The sequence below is a fragment of the Eptatretus burgeri genome, chromosome 10, assembly GCF_056783735.1.
Source record: "Eptatretus burgeri isolate ZD-2024b chromosome 10, Ebu_testis_v1, whole genome shotgun sequence".
In the NCBI taxonomy this organism is placed as follows: Eukaryota; Metazoa; Chordata; class Myxini; order Myxiniformes; family Myxinidae; genus Eptatretus; species Eptatretus burgeri.
The window spans coordinates 99,994,379-100,014,321 of NC_140970.1; the positions used below are offsets into that span (position 1 = coordinate 99,994,379).

General features: G+C 51.0%; 1 protein-coding gene across 6 annotated transcripts in view; it reads left to right on the forward strand.

Moving 5' to 3' along the window:
- Positions 1 to 19,943, forward strand: part of SLC25A3 (solute carrier family 25 member 3) — a 52,531-nt gene that overhangs the window by 16,458 nt on the left and 16,130 nt on the right. For 3 of the 6 annotated variants that reach the window (XM_085899630.1, XM_085899628.1, XM_085899632.1), the window contains exon 3: positions 16,613 to 16,737. The exons of the other annotated variants lie outside the window; for them this stretch is intronic. In XM_085899630.1, the coding sequence (XP_085755756.1) occupies positions 16,613 to 16,737 (125 nt within the window). The remainder of the gene's footprint in view (positions 1 to 16,612; positions 16,738 to 19,943) is intronic. 6 annotated transcript variants of the gene reach the window in all.

Consider the following 19,943-nt stretch of genomic DNA (forward strand, 5'->3'; position numbering starts at 1 on the left):
TCTGGAACTGGATAAGACAATTATTTGATTTTTTTATTTATTTATTTATTTTAAATTGTAATTCTTCACCATTGAGAGATTGGGCCAAAAAACTATCTATTGCCTATTTCAAAAATGTATTGGGCCCGATGTCTAGTTGTGGATCGGGCATTACGTGGCGGAGGAATGCGCTCCACCGAGTGCCATTCGAGTTAAAAATGCGATCATGGAAACCAGGTTCCAATGGGAAAAGGAGTTCGGTTCCTGGGCTTTGAGAAAATATGGAGGAAGGTGAGCATCAGCCAGAAGTGAACACATTACAATTGAAATAAACATGTGCAGTTATAGCCAAAAATATTGGTATTCCTTTCTTTCTTTCTTTCCTTCTTTTTTTTTTATCTTTTTTTTTTCAAATGATGCACCATTTCTTCCAGAAAAGAGTTGCAGTTTAAAAAATCTTTTGTTCTCCACACGTTTCTTTGGTTTTCAGTGGAACAAAACAGAAAAAAGCTGAAAAAATTACTAAATCTTAGCTGATTCCACACAGAAATCCTAAAATGGCCCGGACAATAATATTGGCACCTTTTAGAAGGTGTTAGAAATAATTTGATTACAAGCAGGTGATTCTCCTTTACATTACAATCTAACTCACCTGTGGTGAATTGCAGGTGCCTGCAATATAAAAATCACTCATTCAACCAGTTTGAAGAGAGCAAAGGTGTCCTGCTATTTTGTCATAGCATGCAGAAAAAGAAAATCAGAGAATTGTCTGAGTTCAGACACAAGATTGTAGCCAAGTGGGGACAATCTCAAGGCTACAAATCTATCTCGAGACCTTGATGTTCCTGTATCCACCATACGCAATGCTATCAGGAAGTTTAAGACCTTTGGCACTGGAGCCGACTTCCCTGGATGTGGCCACAAGAGAAAACTTGATCGAAGGATTGTTTGAATGGTGGAGAAAGCACCTTGATCAACTGCCGAAGAGATTCAAGCTCACCTTCAGACACAAGCTCTGACAGTTTCAACTCGCTCTGTGCATCACCAACTCGATGAAAGGGGTTCTATGGTAGGAGACCCTGGAGGACCCCACTGGTGGGAGAGAGACACAACAAAGACTGACTGGAGTTTGTCAAAATGCACTTGAACAAGCCAAAATCCTTCTGGGAGAATGTCATGTGGACAGATGAAACCAAATTAGAGCTTTTTTGGTAAAGCACATCATCTCTGTTTACAGAAAACAAAATGAAGCCTTCAAAAAAAAAAGAAACACCTTCTCTACAGTCAAACATGGAGGAGATTCAGTGATGTTTTGGGGTTGCTGTGTGCATTGCATGGCATCATGAAATCAGTTTACCAAGGCATTTTGGAGCGCAAGGTTCAAACCAGTGTCAGAAAGCCGGGTCTCTGTCAAGTCATGGGTCTTGCAGCAGGACAATGACCCCCCCCCCCCCCCAAACACTCTTCAAAAAGCACACAGGAATGGTTCAAGACAAAACGATGGACTGTTGTGAAGTGGCCAACAAATGAGTCCACATCTAAATTCCATTGAACACCCGTGGGGAGATCTGAAAATGGCAATTGGGAGAAGGCACCCTTCAAATCTGGGAGAACTGGAGCAGTTTGCGCAAGAAGAGTGGGACAAACTACCAGTCGAGACGTGTAGGAAGCTCAGTCACTGCTGTAGGAAGTGTTTGATTGCAATTATTTTGTCCAAAGGCTGTGATACCAAATATTAGGTTGAGGGTGTTAATAATCTTATCAATACTATTTATTTTCTGATTTTAATAGGATATATTAAGTTCTGCATTTTAAAAAAAGGTTCTGTAATATTAACAGTGACATAAAGAATTGTGGAGACAAAATGCGTTTGTCACTGATTTTGAAATCTATGGAAACCAAATTCATGAAATCATGGAAACTATTTTTAGAGAAAGTTGTGAATTATTCAAAACAAAAGTGCAAGTGTGCCAATATTTTTGGCCACATTTAGTGTTTAATATTTCATGGTAGGAGACCATATATTCAGGTGGGTGAGGGTAATATCATGAATGAGTCCTGTACTGTGCCGTAAAAAGAAAACACAAAACTTTGCTCAGGATCATGTTGATGTTGAGAGAGTGGGTTGCAGGATTGAGCAATCTGAAGATCAGCATTAGCTTTGACGAAGTCACCTGCAGTATTGCCACATAGGAGAAGGGTAAGACTACCTTCAACCACCTTACCTTGAACCCCAAAGCCGATCTTTCATGCTTGGAGAGGAAGTTGAAAGGTGTCGTCCTCTTCCAGAATAATATCATCTCGGCTGTGTTAAAAACCTGCTCCAGCATAAATCCCTTCACCTCAATTTGTTCCATGAGCTGTGGTGGATACTTTTCTGTAGCATCATGGTCAGCCTATGCTGTTTCCCTGACTAATTTTACTTGATGGAGGGCAAATCGTCTTTTGATTATCTCAAACCAGCCCTTGCTGGCATGGAACATGTAAACAGTCGTGGTTGAACTGGAGCCTTCGCATTGGTTACTGCTTTTCAGGTAGTCTTTTGATCTAATTTGATTGGAATGCTGGAAGGCGAAGAATAAGGGTTTGAGAATGACTATTCGAGTACGGGTGTCAAAGAGAGGGTTTGGGAATGCAGTTCAAATACAGAGTTTGGGAATGAGGTTGAAGGGTAATTAAGACTTAGGAATGAGGAAGAGAACAATGGGGAAGGGTCTACATACAATCATTGATCTCGTAATTGGGGCCCACAGATGCAGCATTTTCACCTCAAGTAAACCGATCTAACAACTTCATCTTTTCGTCCAACGTCATAACCTTTTTTTTCTCTGCGTTTTGGCATGACTAACTTTGTCCATCTCTTTATGTTTGGGCTCATTAAAAATGGTGCATGAGAAACACCACAAGGCTCATAATGGGAGATGATCATACGTACACGGGGCACAAACCATGACTCGTCTCATCTCAAATCACGTTTGGTTGAAATGAAATCCAGCGATTGGTTAAAATCTACGATATTTCAGGGTTTACCCGATGTGCTTGTAAATACGTGCCTTCCCGAAAGTGTTGGAAAACAGTTTTCAAACCTACTCGATTGTCTCTTCCTTCATTGGCTCGATATAATGTGCACATAAATAGATGGGACGTTGTACCTGCTCTGAGATAGCTGACTCGCCCACGGTTTTGTTCTGCCATACATAAGGCCTTTAAAAAAAAGAAGATGTTCGTCACCTGACCTTGCCCAATTTTTATGAATAGATTATTATTTTTTTATTTTTTTTGCAACGCCTGACTTCCAGGTAGCCATTTTATGTCCGCTGCCAAACGCTCAGCATGGCATTACTCTGCACCATTGTTCACTCCTGTGATCTCGACAGAGAAAATCAGTGGTTGTTTTTTCAGTTTTGTCGCCATTTTAAAAACGTTGCACAACACATCAATGGTGTCTTGTTCAAATCGTGGGTTGAGACATAATGTTGTGACTGCATTTTGGCGAAACCGAATAAAATGGCTCTCTTGTCTAACAAAACACTATTTTGCCGGTTGAGAGACATAATGTTGGAACTGAAAATTTCCCATTTCCTGCAAATCGCTAATGAAAGATAAATGGTGTTTTGTAAGACACCAGTACGTGCCCGTAAAAAAAAAATAATAATAATAATAAATAAATATTCAAACCGCGAGCAAGAAACAACAACCACACAGGCCGTTTCTTCGCTCTCGCGTACCCGTACGTGCGTGGCCCGGAAGTTCGCATATTATTCGCAGTTACGATTATTCGTAATTTAGTTTTAATGCCCAAATATTCAATTAGCGCCAACGTATTTTGCCTTTTCACAATGTCGTCTCAAGGAAAAACAAAAAGAGAAGAGGAAAAAAAACAATTACTTCCTGGTTCGGAGCACACCAGCACTCTGGTGTTACCGAAATTTATGCACCGTCTAATATGAAAACTATCATAACTTGGGGCATTGTGTTTATCTATAAATGCACATAAGAAATCGAGAAATTATTAGAATACACGAAGTCATCACTCTCCGGAAGCCCGTACGTTGTAAACCGTAATGGGGAACGCGACAGCTTCCCTTCCCCATCGGCCACGCCCACGCAACAACGTGTCTTGTCATTGGTTTGGTAAATAAATGGCCATAACTTGGGAAGCACTTGTCCGATTAATATCAAACCTTGAAAAGGCACATCCTCAGGTCCCCAGCAATATACCTGGCAAGTTTCAATTAGTTCGGACCAGTGGTTGTCGAGAAACAGCAGACGCAGACGCAGGCACAATCAGACGCAGACACAGACGCACGCACATTGCTGGAATTATAGATCGATGAGCCATTCCATTCAATCTCGCCAAAAATGCAGTTACAACATTATGTCTCTCAACCCGCGAAATCTGGAAAATGGACCATGGATAGACATGGCTGCCGTGCAGACATTGGGCTTTTTACATTTTTTTCCATTTTAAGTGCTGATGTGGTCACCAAGATGCACAAGATATCAGACCCATGAGGTCTGCGTTGGCATTACTTTGTCTGCCGAAAAACGGCTCCCACCAAAAAACCCCAAAAAACTAAGAGGTGTGTTGTGAAAAAGATGCTCATTGTGAGCATCAGTCTAAAACCAAAAACGAAGTGTAAATATTCGTTCTGAATATTTTAAAATACAGAACTGAATTTTGAGAATTCTTTTAAGCCAGTTGTGTGTGCTTTTAATGGATGGTACTGTACTTCGTTGAGGGAGGGGTGTATATTAAGGTCTTGGATAGGCCTGTTTATACCATGCAAACGGTATACACATTTTATTTTAGAACTGCAAATACCACCTGTTGCTTGGCTGACAGGAATAAAAGAGGGGAGAGGTGGGGGGAGGGGATTGTGAATGGGGGAGAAAGGGTGAAGAGGAGGGGGTATGTGGGGGTGTATAACAATTACTATGTTGCCATATTAGGCAGATTAAATATGAAGTGCGTTAAAGTTTCTTATTTTGAGGAGTATATGCTTTATGGATGCACCCAAAGGGTGTCATCTTGGATTTTTATACGTATGATATATATATATATATATATTGTTGCGGATTTCGCGCCCGCCGGCGTGCGAACGGCCACGTAACTCGAATCGCGGCACGTCGCCCACCGGACGGACAATCCAGTCGTGACCCTCTCGGACTAACGCCGGGAACCAGTCACGGGTGGACCTTTCGGTCTCACCGCGATCGAGCCAATCAGCCCCCGCGTGGGATAGGGTTGCTCGCCAAATTCGAACTACCTAAGTACCCACGCGGAGGGTAGACCGGGCGATCACACCTCGCCGCAGGTCGACTTCGGACACGGGCCACTTAAGCGACCCGTTCCGTACTATCAGAATAACCGAGCGGTGTTATCGTCGACCTCGACGGTTCGATTAATTATCGGGCGTATTCAGCCCACTACCAACCCTTTACGTGAAGCAAGATGGGGATTCAATGGAGGAAAAGACGAAGCGAAGCGGGAGAACAGTTCAACAATAAAGCACATTTATTCGCGGCACACGGGAAGCACACAAATACAATTCCACCAAATGCACACAAAAAAAGAAAACACAATTCCATTTACACAAAAAGCAAACATAAAAGTGAAAACACAGTGCAGAGCTAATACCGATTACACGAGCACACGGCAACACTTATACAATTCTACTTCACAGACGGCGCCGACAACACATACCCAAAACCAAGGAAAAGAAATACCCTCAAGAATGAGGCAGGCCTGAGGCCGAGACCGGGTCGGGCCTACCCGTCTGGTGATGAGACGCGGAGCGGCGATGGCGCCTCACTCCGCGGGCCTCGCGGACAGTGCCAGGCAGGGGGTGGGAAAAGGGGCCCCCTTGGTCGCACTATCTCAGCGCGGGGGAAACAGGAGGGGGTTGCTGATGCTCGGGGTATAGAGGATCTTTATTATCCCTGGTGTGCGTCTCCACCTCGGCCAGGTCAGCGCCGCCGGCCTTCCTCGGGCGCGCAGCTCCTGGCACCGTCGCGAGCACCCCCTCCCTCGTCCGACTCTCTTCAGCTTCTCCAGCCACTGCAGGCTTCGGGCTCCAGACTTCCACACTCGTCCCCTCCGTTCCGACTCCTTCTCGTTCTCGTCCTGCTGACTCCTTCTTCTGACTGACGAACACCGTCCTTTTATCCCCCCCGTAACTTCGCCTTTGACCCCCTCCCTTTGACCTTTCACCTCGCTCCCCATTGGCCCGAGAAAAAGTGGGCGTGAAGGCTTTTTGATCCACAAATTTGCATATATCGATCGCCCTGGGGGCGGGGCCAATTCACCCCTCGCTCACCGATTGGACGGCAAAAAGTGGGCGTGTGTCGTTTTTGATCCGTTTTTGAAGCACAAAATCCGTGATTTTGTACACGCTGTTCGACGCGCGTTCTGCATGAGTCCAACACCGGTACCCACAGCGGGGCAAGAACGGTGGCGATGCTACGGTTGCGAGGTGTGACGGGAAGGTCGTGGCGGTTGTGGTGAAGCGGCGTTGTGGTTGGTGGTTGATGTTGTGGTTGTGATGGTAATCATGGCGGTTGGTCCAAAATAAAGATAGTAAAAGAAAAACGGCTATCCTGAAGAGTCGCAGCACGTATAAATGACATGTATTCCTACTAGACAACGGGTTTGGGCCTAACTACACATGCACTTACCGAGATACCTCACCTAAGGGACCTGAATGGTGGTTTGCGAATCTGGTAACCACAACACTACCCCCTTCCCTTTTTACAGACTCGTCCCGAGTCGTCAAATTTTCGTGTGCCATCATGTGTAGTTTTCCCCTAGTACATTTTACCTACGGATCCCTGAGTGCGACATTCGTGTCCCCAAAATAAATAACCTGAGGGCTGCGTAACTATCTAAACAAACTCACTCACACGGACGACTTAAATAAAATTGCCGGCGCTAGACAGACATGCCGGGGGGCGCACTCATATTTACAGTACATCTTAACCTTAACTTACAAATTTTACACTAAACCATGGCCCAGGATCATTGAACTCTGCAAAAAGAAAGCAGTTAGCAGGGAGCCAGGCTGCCTGCATGCAGTCTCTGGCTCAAAACAATGCAGGTGACAGGGAACGTGGCTGGCTGCTCACACGCAGTCCAAGGCCTTCCCTTTTGAACTGAACGCAGTGAACCACAACGGTGCTTGGGCTGCACAAACGCAGTCTCCGTGCCAGCTCAAGTGGCACACGCAATGAGCACAACGAATGGATGCATGAACACAACACGGTGCACGGGCCGCCACTGCAGGCCCGTGTTGTAGCTGCCAACAGGGCAGTTCTTGCAGCTTGCAAACTGTTGCTTTTACGATCCTGGCGCACATGGCAATGAACAGGGGGGGGGGGGCAAAGCAAAATTGAACGGGGCTGGTGAACGTGGGCAGTGGGCATGGCATGGCAAAGGCAGCAGGCAAACACAGCCCGCAGAAGAAGGCCGCTGCAGGCAAACTCAGCCCGCAGAACCAGGCCGGCACAGGCCTCGAAGAAAAACAGCCAGCAGATGAACTGGCCGGCACAGGCCTTGCAGTAACACAGCCAGCAGATGAAGCTGGCCAGCTTTTGCCGTCAGTGGAAGTTGGTGGAGGGAGTGCGGTGGTGCTGGCCACTTGGAAGGCGGGCTCGGACCTACCTACCTGTCTCCCTCCCAACCTATCGCCTTTGCCTGTCACTGTACATACCCACTCCCTTAATTTGTGAAAAACCAATTTAGCCCCCTTAATTTTTTTTGTTTTTTTTATTTTTACTTCCCCACTATAAATCGTCCCCTAACCCCCTTTATCGTCCTTGTTCGGCTAACCTATTCTGTCACCTAGCCTACTCCCAACCCCTACGTTCCCTTCCCGGAGGGGAACAAGGGAGAGCTAACGTCCTGTGTCGAGGCCCAACTCAAGCCTCAGAATGGCCTCCCCAGAGTTCGGCGATCTTAACACCAAGTGGGTCCAGCGGCCCACAACGACAGCGAGGGGATGGATGGTGCGGAGGGGTACACTTCCTAATCTACCCTATCCATTTAACTGCTAAACTACCCCGGGGCTTTCAACAAGCGCCTCTCGCTTAAACTATTGGTTCTAACAACCCAGATTCCCGTCGCCTGTGTTGGTGTCCTTACAATTTCGGGCCTCGCCCCCCAATTTTCTCTCCGTGCCCTCACACGGTCTCCTGGCTGGGACACGTGGCTCCCTTTGGCAGGCACGACCCTCTGCCGAATCTCCCGCTATGGCACCCCGGGCACTACACTGCCTCCGAGCCTACCAGCTCCCTAACACCGGGGAGTGCCCCCCATGGCACCTCCCCTGAAACGCACACGTGGCAGGCCGGCCTCCCGGGCCCCTTTCCGAGGGTCACCCGTGCCCACAACACTGCCCACGCGGCTAATGGCGCCCCGGGCCCCCGCACCAAGCAGGCGCACCCGTGCCCACTACTCTATCCCGGCCCCCCATGGGCCGGTGGCGTACCGCGGCCGACTAGCCTGGTGCCCGGGGTACCCGCTCAGCGATACTCACCTTTCGCAGCCACGCTCCCAAGCCCGTCAACAGGGCTCCTGCACCCCTCAAATGGGTCTCTGAGCCTACTTTCCCACCAACAGCAAAACGACCTCCATTTTTCAATTTGACTAACCCAGCTAACTCACTCTACACTGACCCCGGGGTCCCTTGGGTGGGAGTCACTCCTCCCCCCAATCACTCATCGCACCATGCATTCCCCATTCACTCCATACACACAGACCCGCTGGCCTCACTCACTCACCATGTACTCACCTCACAACTCTCCTACTCTTCAACACACACACCGCTGAACTCTGCCATCCTCCTAACTACATCCCCTAACTAACTCGTGCTCCCACGTCGTCCCTTACACTAATAGCACGTTCCTTTTAACACTACGTAGCTAAACTACGTCCCCTCTACACATTCACTGTCTGTCACTGTCTCCAAAATAAATCATTTCATTTCCCAACCTAAATCTGGCTACAATCCCTCTAACTAATCCATTCCACGGACTCCATGAGGACTTACCCCTGCCCCATGAAGTCGGTCTAACTAAGCTAACCCTTCCCCCTAACTAGTTTCCATCCTGTGCCCAGGGTAAGGGGGTCTTTCACCCCTTGCCCAGGAATCCTGTACACCCGAAAGTGAGGCTTGCTTTTTTTTTTTTTTTTCCCATGCGCAGCACCTGCGCGGCAACTCAGAGCTCGCGCACTTTACACCTGCCCGTGACGTCATGCAGCTGCACGTGTTCCTCGTCCCTCCTTGGACGGGACCATCCGGCAGAGATACCCCTCCTGCCGGATTCCAACCCCACGTGCAGCCATGACGTCACCGTGCGCATAAAAAAAAAACACAAGCCACACGTCTCGAGGGGTTCCCCACGCGAACACATGTGCTTTGCCCGTTGGAGCTTAACACACACGATCGCGTGGAGAACCCGTCCGGTCCAAATCCATTTACCTGCCTAACTTTGTCCGTCCGCGGGATCGGCAAATCCACCGCGTGCGTTTCCGGACCGGGACTTCACTCGCAAGCGAGCACGTGGTGGTCGTGCGTTGCACAGCACGAACCGCGTGCTCACTGCTGGGTGAACCCGGCACGGTCCTCGAAACAACTACAGCCGCTACTCGGCTTTCTCTCCTCTGTCGCCGCCGTCGCTCCCAGTCCACCCACGCGCACCTCCGTGCTACGCCGCACACAGTCCACACCATCACATTCACACCGGGAGATGCGGCTGCGTGCTCCCGCATGCCAACCGACATCTCCCTCACATACCGCTCTCTCACACACACGGTCTCCCTTGCACACAGCGACCTTGCACACGGCCGTTCACTCACGCGTGCCTCACTACTCTCACACCGTGCCTCATCCACACACGCGGGGGCACTCACCCGCGGTGCCTCACCCATACACACGGCGACACTCACACACGCGGTCTCTTCCACACACGGTGCCTCACCCACACACGCGGGGGCACTAACCCGCGGTGCCTCACTCACACTCCGTGCCTCATCCACACACGGCGTGCTGGGAAGCACGTACTCCGGCACCATCGCCACCACACCACTCACACGTGGTGCCTCACTCATACTGGCCGTTTCACTCACACACACGGCCTCACTCACACACGGTGCCCCATCCACACCCGGCGTGCTGGGAAGCACGCACTCTGGCACCATCGCCACCACACCACTCACACGTGGTGCCTCACTCACTGGCCGTTTCACTCACACACACGGCCTCACTCACCACACGGTGCCCCATCCACACCCGGCGTGCTGGGAAGCACGCACTCTGGCACCATCGCCACCACACCACTCACACACGGGGTCGCTTCCACACACGGTGCCGCACTCACACCTTGCACCACACACACAGGGACAACCACACTGGGGATTTGTGTCCCCACAAGGGTCTCCGGGGCCTCTACACCCCCAAAGCTCTCCGTGCACCCGTCCACAGCACTCGTCCCCTCAACCTCGCAAAGCACGACCGAACTCACCTGGTCGTGACTCGCCTCAAGGGGGCATACTCCCTCCCCTCGTTCCTGGAGGAGGCCATCCAGGTGCTCGCACCGGGTCCCAACACGCTCCGCGAGCTCAACCCCATTGTCCTCCACTACCTCCGTGTGTGCGTGCGCGTCACTTATCCCGTCTTCATCGTGTAGTCTTCCCTCTATCGTTCCCATCTCCCGTGTCTCTGCCAACTCTTCACCCTTTACCTCCCTTGTCTCAACTATTATTTCTGTTGTCGTCACCTCGTGTCTCGTCTCACACGTTTTGGTCTCCCCCATTTAATTTTTCCCTTTCGGTCATCGTCACGACCCTCGCCCAACACGTTCCACGTTATTTTTTCACCCGCCTCCACCGCGGGCCTGTCAGCCGTTGCACCCCCCACCCAGCTCGTTTGCTCCCACACGTGGAGTCGCCATTTTTATCTCCCGGTCACGGCCTTCATGCCCGCCTGCAGGCTTCGGCCCATGTTCTGCGTCTCACCCCCGCAGCTTTTTCATTCCTGCTTCATGTTTGTTTCCATTCCGTTCATTTTTGTATACATCTTTTCGTTTATTTGTTGTGTATTCGCATCCATCGTCGTTTTCACTTCATTTGTATTTGTATCCATCTTTTCGTTCATGCCTTTCATTTCGTTTTTCATTTCATTTGTATTTGTATCCATCGTCGTTTTCACTTCATTCATTTGTTTGTTCATTGCCACCAGCATGGCGCTATAGCTGAGCCATGTTGGATGCACTCAGCTGAGCCGTTTCGGCAAGGGTTGGGGAAGGGTCTTGGTGGAGAGGGGGGGAGGTGTGTCATACACGCGGCCGCTGCCGCACCCACCTCGGGCCCTGGGTTCAGTTAGGCGAGTCCGTGTTCCTGCACAATCAACATTTCCTGCTCGGGGATTCCATCCTGGACCATGGACTCTACATTATTACACATATACATTTCTAATACCCCCGGCTCCCGCTCGCCTTGAGACGCCATCTTGCTTCTCGTGAAGGAGGTTAATTTGCTCGCTGCGTAATTTGGAGGGAATCGGGGGTCGCTTCTCTCACCCCTGGACCGATTCCCGTAAATTTAGCCGGAGACAGGAGAGCCCGTTTTCCTGTTCTCCGATACCGGTGCCGCGAGGAGGGCGATGAATTTGTATCGCACGACCTGACACCAGTGTTGCGGTATTCGCGCCCGCCGGCGTGCGACGGCCACGCTCCGCCGAATCGCGGCACGTCGCCCACCGGACGGACAATCCAGTCGTGACCCTCTCGGACTAACGCCGGGAACCAGTCACGGGGTGGACCTTTCCCGGTCTCACCGCGATCGAGCCAATCAGCCCCGCGTGGGATAGGGTTGCTCGCCAAATTCGAACTACCTAAGTACCCACGCGGAGGTAGACCGGGCGATCACACCTCGCCGCAGGTCGACTTCGGACACGGGCCACTTAAGCGACCCGTTCCGTACTATCAGAATAACCGAGCGGTGTTATCGTCGACCTCGACGGTTCGATTAATTATCGGGCGTATTCAGCCCACTACCAACCCTTTACGTGAAGCAAGATGGGGATTCAATGGAGGAAAAGACGAAGCGAAGCGGGAGAACAGTTCAACAATAAAGCACATTTATTTGCGGCACACGGGAAGCACACAAATACAATTCCACCAAATGCACACAAAAAAAAGAAAACACAATTCCATTTACACAAAAAGCAAACATAAAAGTGAAAACAGTGCAGAGCTAATACCGATTACACGAGCACACGGCAACACTTATACAATTCTACTTCACAGACGGCGCCGACAACACATACCCAAAACCAAGGAAAAGAAATACCCTCAAGAATGAGGCAGGCCTGAGGCCGAGACCGGGTCGGGCCTACCCGTCTGGTGATGAGACGCGGAGCGGCGATGGCGCCTCACTCCGCGGGCCTCGCGGACAGTGCCAGGCAGGGGGTGGGAAAAGGGGCCCCCTTGGTCGCACTATCTCAGCGCGGGGGGAAACAGGAGGGGGTTGCTGATGCTCGGGGTATAGAGGATCTTTATTATCCCTGGTGTGCGTCTCCACCTCGGCCAGGTCAGCGCCGCCGGCCTTCCTCGGGCGCGCAGCTCCCGGCACCGTCGCGAGCACCCCCTCCCTCGTCCGACTCTCTTCAGCTTCTCCAGCCACTGCAGGCTTCGGGCTCCAGACTTCCACACTCGTCCCCTCCGTTCCGACTCCTTCTCGTTCTCGTTCTCCTTCTCGTTCTCGTCCTGCTGACTCCTTCTTCTGACTGACGAACACCGTCCTTTTATCCCCCCGTAACTTCGCCTTTGACCCCCTCCCTTTGACCTTTCACCTCGCTCCCCATTGGCCCGAGAAAAAAGTGGGCGTGAAGGCTTTTTGATCCACAAATTTGCATATATCGATCGCCCTGGGGGCGGGGCCAATTCGCCCCTCGCTCACCGATTGGACGGCAAAAAGTGGGCGTGTCGTTTTTGATCCGTTTTTGAAGCACAAAATCCGTGATTTTGTACACGCTGTTCGACGCGCGTTCTGCATGAGTCCAACACCGGTACCCACAGCGGGGCAAGAACGGTGGCGATGCTACGGTTGCGAGGTGTGACGGGAAGGTCGTGGCGGTTGTGGTGAAGCGGCGTTGTGGTTGGTGGTTGATGTTGTGGTTGTGATGGTAATCATGGCGGTTGGTCCAAAATAAAGATAGTAAAAGAAAAACGGCTATCCTGAAGAGTCGCAGCACGTATAAATGACATGTATTCCCACTAGACAACGGGTTTGGGCCTAACTACACATGCACTTACCGAGATACCTCACCTAAGGGACCTGAATGGTGGTTTGCGAATCTGGTAACCACAACAATATATATATATATATATATATATATATATATATATATATATATATATATATATATATATATATATATATATATATATATATATATATATATATATGTGGGGAGAACAAGTATTTGATACACTGCTGATTTTGCAGGTTTTCCCACTTAAAAAGCACGTCGAGGTCTGTAATTTTTATCATAGGTACACTTCAACTGTGAAAGATGGAATCTAAAACAAAAATCCTGAAAATCACATTGTATGATTTTTAAATAATTAATTTGCATTTTATTGCATGAAATAAGTATTTGATCACCTGCCAACCAGGAAGAATTCTGGCTCTGACAGACCTGTTAGTTTTGTATTTAAGAAGCCCTCCCATTCTCCACTCATTACTTGTATTAACTGAACCTGTTTGAACTCGTTATCTGATTGAGTGTGGACAGCTGTCTTTTATGCAATCAGACTCCAACCTCTCCACAATGGGCAAGACCAGAGAGCTGTCTTAGGACATCAGGGACAAAATTGTAGACTTGCACAAGGCTGGGATGGGCGACAGGACAATAGGCAAGCAGCTTGGTGAGAAGGCAACAACTGTTGGTGCAATTATTAGAAAATGGAAGAAGTTCAAGATAACAGTCAATCTCCCTCAGTCTGGGGCTCCATGCAAGATCTCACCTCGTGTAGCCTCAATGATCATGAGAAAGGTGAGGGATAAGCCCAGAACTACACGGCAGGACCTGGTCAATGACCTGAAGAGAGCTGGGACCACAGTATCAAAGAAAACCATAAGTAACACACTACGCCATCATGGATTAAAATCCTGCAGTGCACGCAAGGTCCCTCTGCTCAAGCCAGCGCATGTCCAGCCCGTCTGAAGTTTGCCAATGACCATCTGGATGATCCAGAGGAGGAATGGGAGAAGGTCATGTGGTCTGATGAGACCAAAATAGAGCTTTTTGGTTTAAACTCCACTTGCCGTGTTTGGAGGAAGAAGAAGGGATGAGTACAACACCATGAACACCATCCCAACCGTGAAGCATGGAGGTGGAAACATTCTTTGGGGATGCTTTTCTGCAAAGGGGACAAGACGACTGCACCGTATTGAGGGGAGGATGGATGGGGCCATGTATCGTGAGATCTTGGCCAACAACCTCCTTCCCTCAACAAGAGCATTGAAGATGGGGCGTGGCTGGGTCTTCCAGCATGACAACGACCCGAAACACACAGCCAGGGCAACTAAGGAGTTGCTCCGTAAGAAGCATCTCAAGGTTCTGGAGTGGCCTAGCCAGTCTCCAGACCTGAACCCAATAGAAAATCTTTGGAGGGAGCTGAAAGTCTGTGTTGCCCAGCGACAGCCCCGAAACCTGAAGGATCTGGAGAAGATCTGTATGGAGGAGTGGGCCAAAATCCCTGCTGCAGTCTATGCAAACCTGGTTAAGAACTACAGGAAACATCTGATCTCTGTAATTGCAAACAAAGGTTTCTGTACCAAATATTAAGTTCTGTTTTTCTGATGTATCAAGTACTTATTTCATGCAAGAAAATGCAAATTAATTATTTAAAAATCATACAATGTGATTTTCAGGATTTTTGTTTTAGATTCTGTCTTTCACAGTTGAAGTGTACCTGTCATAAAAATTACAGACCTCTACATGCTTTGTAAGTGGGAAAACCTGCAAAATCGGCAGTGTATCAAATACTTGTTCTCCCCACTGTATATATGTGTATGTATATATATATATATATATATATATATATATATATATATATATATATATATATATATATATATATATATATATATATATATATGTACATATATATGTACATACCGGTCGTCCGTCCGTTCATGTCCGCACTCTAACTCCCAAAGTTTTCAACTTTCACGTTTCATATTTGGCACATAGGTACAGACTGTGGAGACGGTGTGTCGTGACATAAGTTCATCATCTAAAGTGGTTGCCATGGCAACCAGGATGCTGTTTTCCATTTAGTAGCACAATTCTGTATATACCTTCTTGTTCGGGTGTATATTGTGCTCACTTGAGCTCTTGTTGTCAACTGGAAAGGGTCTAATTATCTGAATGTACAAGATCTTCAGGGATGATGAATGAGAGATTGGTATTCTTCAATTCCTTCATAAGTTACTGGTGTGCCGTCTTCTCAGTGCTGAGACCAGCTTCACTGTTTTAAGGAAACCGAGCAGAGATACTAAATTGGTGTCATTTAATCCTCTGACTTGTGCACACAATACTGTTTTACCCCTAATTTGGGATCTCACGATGGATATAATTGAGCTCTTGTTGTCAACTGGAAAGGGTCTAATTATCTGAATGTACAAGATCTTCAGGGATGATGAATGAGAGATTGGTATTCTTCAATTCCTTCATAAGTTACTGGTGTGCCGTCTTCTCAGTGCTGAGACCAGCTTCACTGTTTTAAGGAAACCGAGCAGAGATACTAAATTGGTGTCATTTAATCCTCTGACTTGTGCACACAATACTGTTTTACCCCTAATTTGGGATCTCACGATGGATATGTTGAAGTTTATGATTCTATATCTTTCCAAATATAAACATAGGCAACCTGTGACATTAGCTCTGACCCATCGGCTTCAGGTTCAGAAATCAGCGAAGTGGGTCCGGGAGACAGTTTCTTCACTCTTGACCCCAAAACCATAATAGTAAGTGGAGCACCTGAAGATGCAAAGACCATCAGAGTCCGTTTTGTATTCGGACTTCTTCTTTCCGTATGCTGATCCTTTAAAAAAAAAAATTGATTTTGGTGACCTTGATATTTTGACCTCAAAAGTATATGCTTCAGTAACGCAATATGCAAACCATGCAAAAATTTCAAGTATCAGATGGAAGTTTGTGATTTTGTGAACTTGACCTTTTGATCCTGTTATAACACTCACTGAACTGTCATATGGTAAAAGTCAACACGCACACCACACCACACCACACACACTGCAAAAACCCCATCTCCTGCTAAGCATTGTGGGCATCCTTATTCCTTGCACTGCTTAATCTCTTAGGTTGGTAATATTTGAGCAGAGCAGTCCCACAATATAACAATGTTGATGGTGAAGGTAGTTTGTCTAACAATTCTTGTCTTTTAGACCAATTGTTGAGTGAGTCCATACATATTTGTTATTTTCCTTGTTAAATTGATATGTTTGCGACTTCTTTTTTTTAACACTGTTGTGACACTAACTGCATGTTTTTCATTCCCCTTTCCCTTAATTTGCCTGTGCATTTGTTTGCTGTGTTCTTAACAGATGAAACGAGCTGTGAATTTGGCTCTGGCAAGTACTATGCTCTTTGTGGTTTTGGGGGTATTCTAAGCTGTGGCATCACGCACACAGCCATTGTACCGCTTGATCTGGTCAAATGTCGCATCCAGGTGTGTGGAAGGTCCTGTCATTTGTGTCCAGATTATCTTTTGGAAAAGGACAATTTGCATCAAATACTGTACAAAAGGTTGATCAATAGTGAGGCCTGTAGAAAAAATGTAAATATGACTTGTTGACCTTTTATTTTAATTTTTATATGTATAGAAATGTTCAGCCTCTGTTTATTTAGGGGCTGACAGGGTGGCTTAGCGTACACGTGCTCATCTCCCTCCCCGTGCCTCCTCCTCAGCTCCTATCCCCTCCCTCTCCCTCCCCAGCTCCCGTCCCCTCCCTCCCCTTCCCGTCCCTCTTCGGCTCCCTCCCGCCCCTCCCTCCACGTGCCGCCTCCTTGGCTCCCGCCCCTCCCTCCACGTGCCGCCTCCTCGGCTCCCGCCCCTCCCTCCACGTGCCGCCCCTCCTCCCCCCGTGGCGCCTCCTCGGCTCCCGCCCCTCCCTCCTTGTGGCGCCTCCTCAGCTCCCGCACTCCCTCCTTGTGGCGCCTCCTCAGCTCCCGCCCCTCCCTCCTTGTGGCGCCTCCTCAGCTCCCGCCCCTCCCTCCTTGTGGCGCCTCCTCAGCTCCCGCCCCTCCCTCCTTGTGGCGCCTCCTCAGCTCCCGCCCTCCCTCCTTGTGGGGCCACCTCAGCTCCTGCCCCTCCCTCCTTGTGGCTCCTCCTCAGCTCCCGTCCCCCCTCCCTCCACGTGGCCCCTCCTCAGCTCCCGTCTCCTCCTTCCTCCACGTGGGGCCACCTCAGCTCCCGTCTCCTCCTCCCTCCACGTGGCGCCTCCTCAGCTCCCGTCTCCCCCTCCCTCCACGTGGCGCCTCCTCAGCTCCCGTCCCCCTCCCTCCACGTGGCGCCTCCTCAGCTCCCGTCCCCCCCCTCCCTCCACGTGGAGCCTCCTCAGCTCCCGCCCCCTACCTCCACGTGGAGCCTCCTCAGCTCCCGCCCCCTACCTCCACGTGGCGCCTCCTCAGCTCCCGCCCCCTACCTCCACGTGGCGCCTCCTCAGCTCCCGCCCCTACCTCCACGTGGGGCCTCCTCAGCTCCCGCCCCCTACCTCCACGTGGCGCCTCCTCAGCTCCCGTCCCCCTCCCTCCACGTGGGGCCTCCTCAGCTCCCGTCCCCTCCCTCCACGTGGCGCCTCCTCAGCTCCCTTCCCCTCCCTCCGCGTGGCGCCTCCTCAGCTCCCGCCCCCTCCCTCCACGTGGCACCTCCTCAGCTCCCGTCCCCCTCCCTCCGCGTGGCGCCTCCTCAGCTCCCGTCCCCCTCCCTCCGCGTGGCTCCTCCTCAGCTCCCGTCGCCCCTCCCTCCGCGTGGCGCCTCCTCAGCTCACTTCCCCCCCTCCCTCCGCGTGGCGCCTCCTCAGCTCCCTTCGCCCCTCCCTCCGCGTGGCCCCTCCTCAGCTCCCTTCCCCCTCCCTCCACGTGGCGCCTCCTCAGCTCCCGTCCCCCTCCCTCCACGTGGCGCCTCCTCAGCTCCCGTCCCCCTCCCTCCACGTGGCGCCTCCTCAGCTCCCGCCCTCCCTCCTTGTGGCGCCACCTCAGCTCCCGCCCTCCCTCCTTGTGGGGCCACCTCAGCTCCCGTCCCCCTCCCTCCACGTGGCGCCTCCTCAGCTCCCGTCCCCCTCCCTCCACGTGGCGCCTCCTCAGCTCCCGTCCCCCTCCCTCCACGTGGCGCCTCCTCAGCTCCCGTCCCCCTCCCTCCACGTGGCGCCTCCTCAGCTCCCGTCCCCCTCCCTCCACGTGGCCCCTCCTCAGCTCCCGTCCCCCCTCCCTCCACGTGGCGCCTCCTCAGCTTCCGTCCCCCTCCCTCCACGTGGCGCCTCCTCAGCTCCCTTCCCCCTCCCTCCACGTGGCGCCTCCTCAGCTCCCTTCCCCCTCCCTCCACGTGGCGCCTCCTCAGCTCCCGTCCCCCCTCCCTCCACGTGGAGCCTCCTCAGCTCCCGCCCCCCTACCTCCACGTGGCGCCTCCTCAGCTCCCGTCACCCTCCCTCCACGTGGCGCCTCCTCAGCTCCCTTCCCCTCCCTCCACGTGGCGCCTCCTCAGCTCCCTTCCCCCTCCCTCCACGTGGCGCCTCCTCAGCTCCCGTCCCCCTCCCTCCACGTGGCGCCTCCTCAGCTCCCGTTCCCCCTCCCTCCACGTGGCGCCTCCTCAGCTCCCGTGCCCCCTCCCTCCACGTGGCGCCTCCTCAGCTCCCGTTCCCCCTCCCTCCACGTGGCTCCTCCTCAGCTCCTGCTCCCCTCCCTCCCTGTCCCTCCTCATGGCCCCTCCTCAGCTCCCGTGCCCCCTCCCTCCACGTGGCGCCTCCTCAGCTCCCCTGCTCCTCCTCCCTCCACGTGGCTCCTCCTCAGCTCCTGACTCCCCCTCCCTCCACGTGGATCCTCCTCAGCTCCCGACCACCCTCCCTCCACGTGGATCCTCCTCAGCTCCCGACCACCCTCCCTCCACGTGGATCCTGCTCAGCTCCCGACCACCTTCCCTCCACGTGGATCCTGCTCAGCTCCCGACCACCTTCCCTCCACGTGGATCCTCCTCAGCTCCCGACCACCCTCCCTCCACGAGCTGCCTCCTCAGCTCCCGCTCCTCTCCCTCCATGTGGCGCCTCCTCAGCTCCCGCTCCTCTCCCTCCACGTGGCGCCTCCTCAACTCTCTCCCCTCCCTCCACGTGGCGCCTCCTCAACTCTCTCCCCCTCCCTCCACGTGGCGCCTCCACAACTCTCTCCCCTCCCTCCACGTGGCGCCTCCTCAACTCTCTCCCCCCTCCCTCCACATGGCCCCTCCTCAGCTCCTGCTCCCTCCCTCCCTGTGCCTCCTCCTCAGATCCCGCTCCCCCCTCCCAACATGTCTCGCCTCAGCTGGATTCATATGATTCAGCTCATCTGGACTATTACTCGTGTGGATGGTACAGAGCATGGAGAAATAACAAACGACTTGCTCGCTTGGAGGAAGTTGTTTTTTGAGGTTTTGTTTTTTGAGGTTTTGTTTTTTGAGGTTTTGTTTTTATCCCCCGCCGCGTGGCGGAAGGGGGATATTGTTAACATTTATCGTTGAAGGTTTTAACAAAATGAAATTCCTTCATTTATTAAGCAGTCAATTTTTGAGTAGTTCTTTCGTATTTTCATTAAAATGTTGGAGATCATCTGCTTACGCAGTGACCTTTTGAACTCCTTCGATTTGTGGTTCAAACTTTGCTGGTTTTTTTTTTTTGGTTTGTTTTA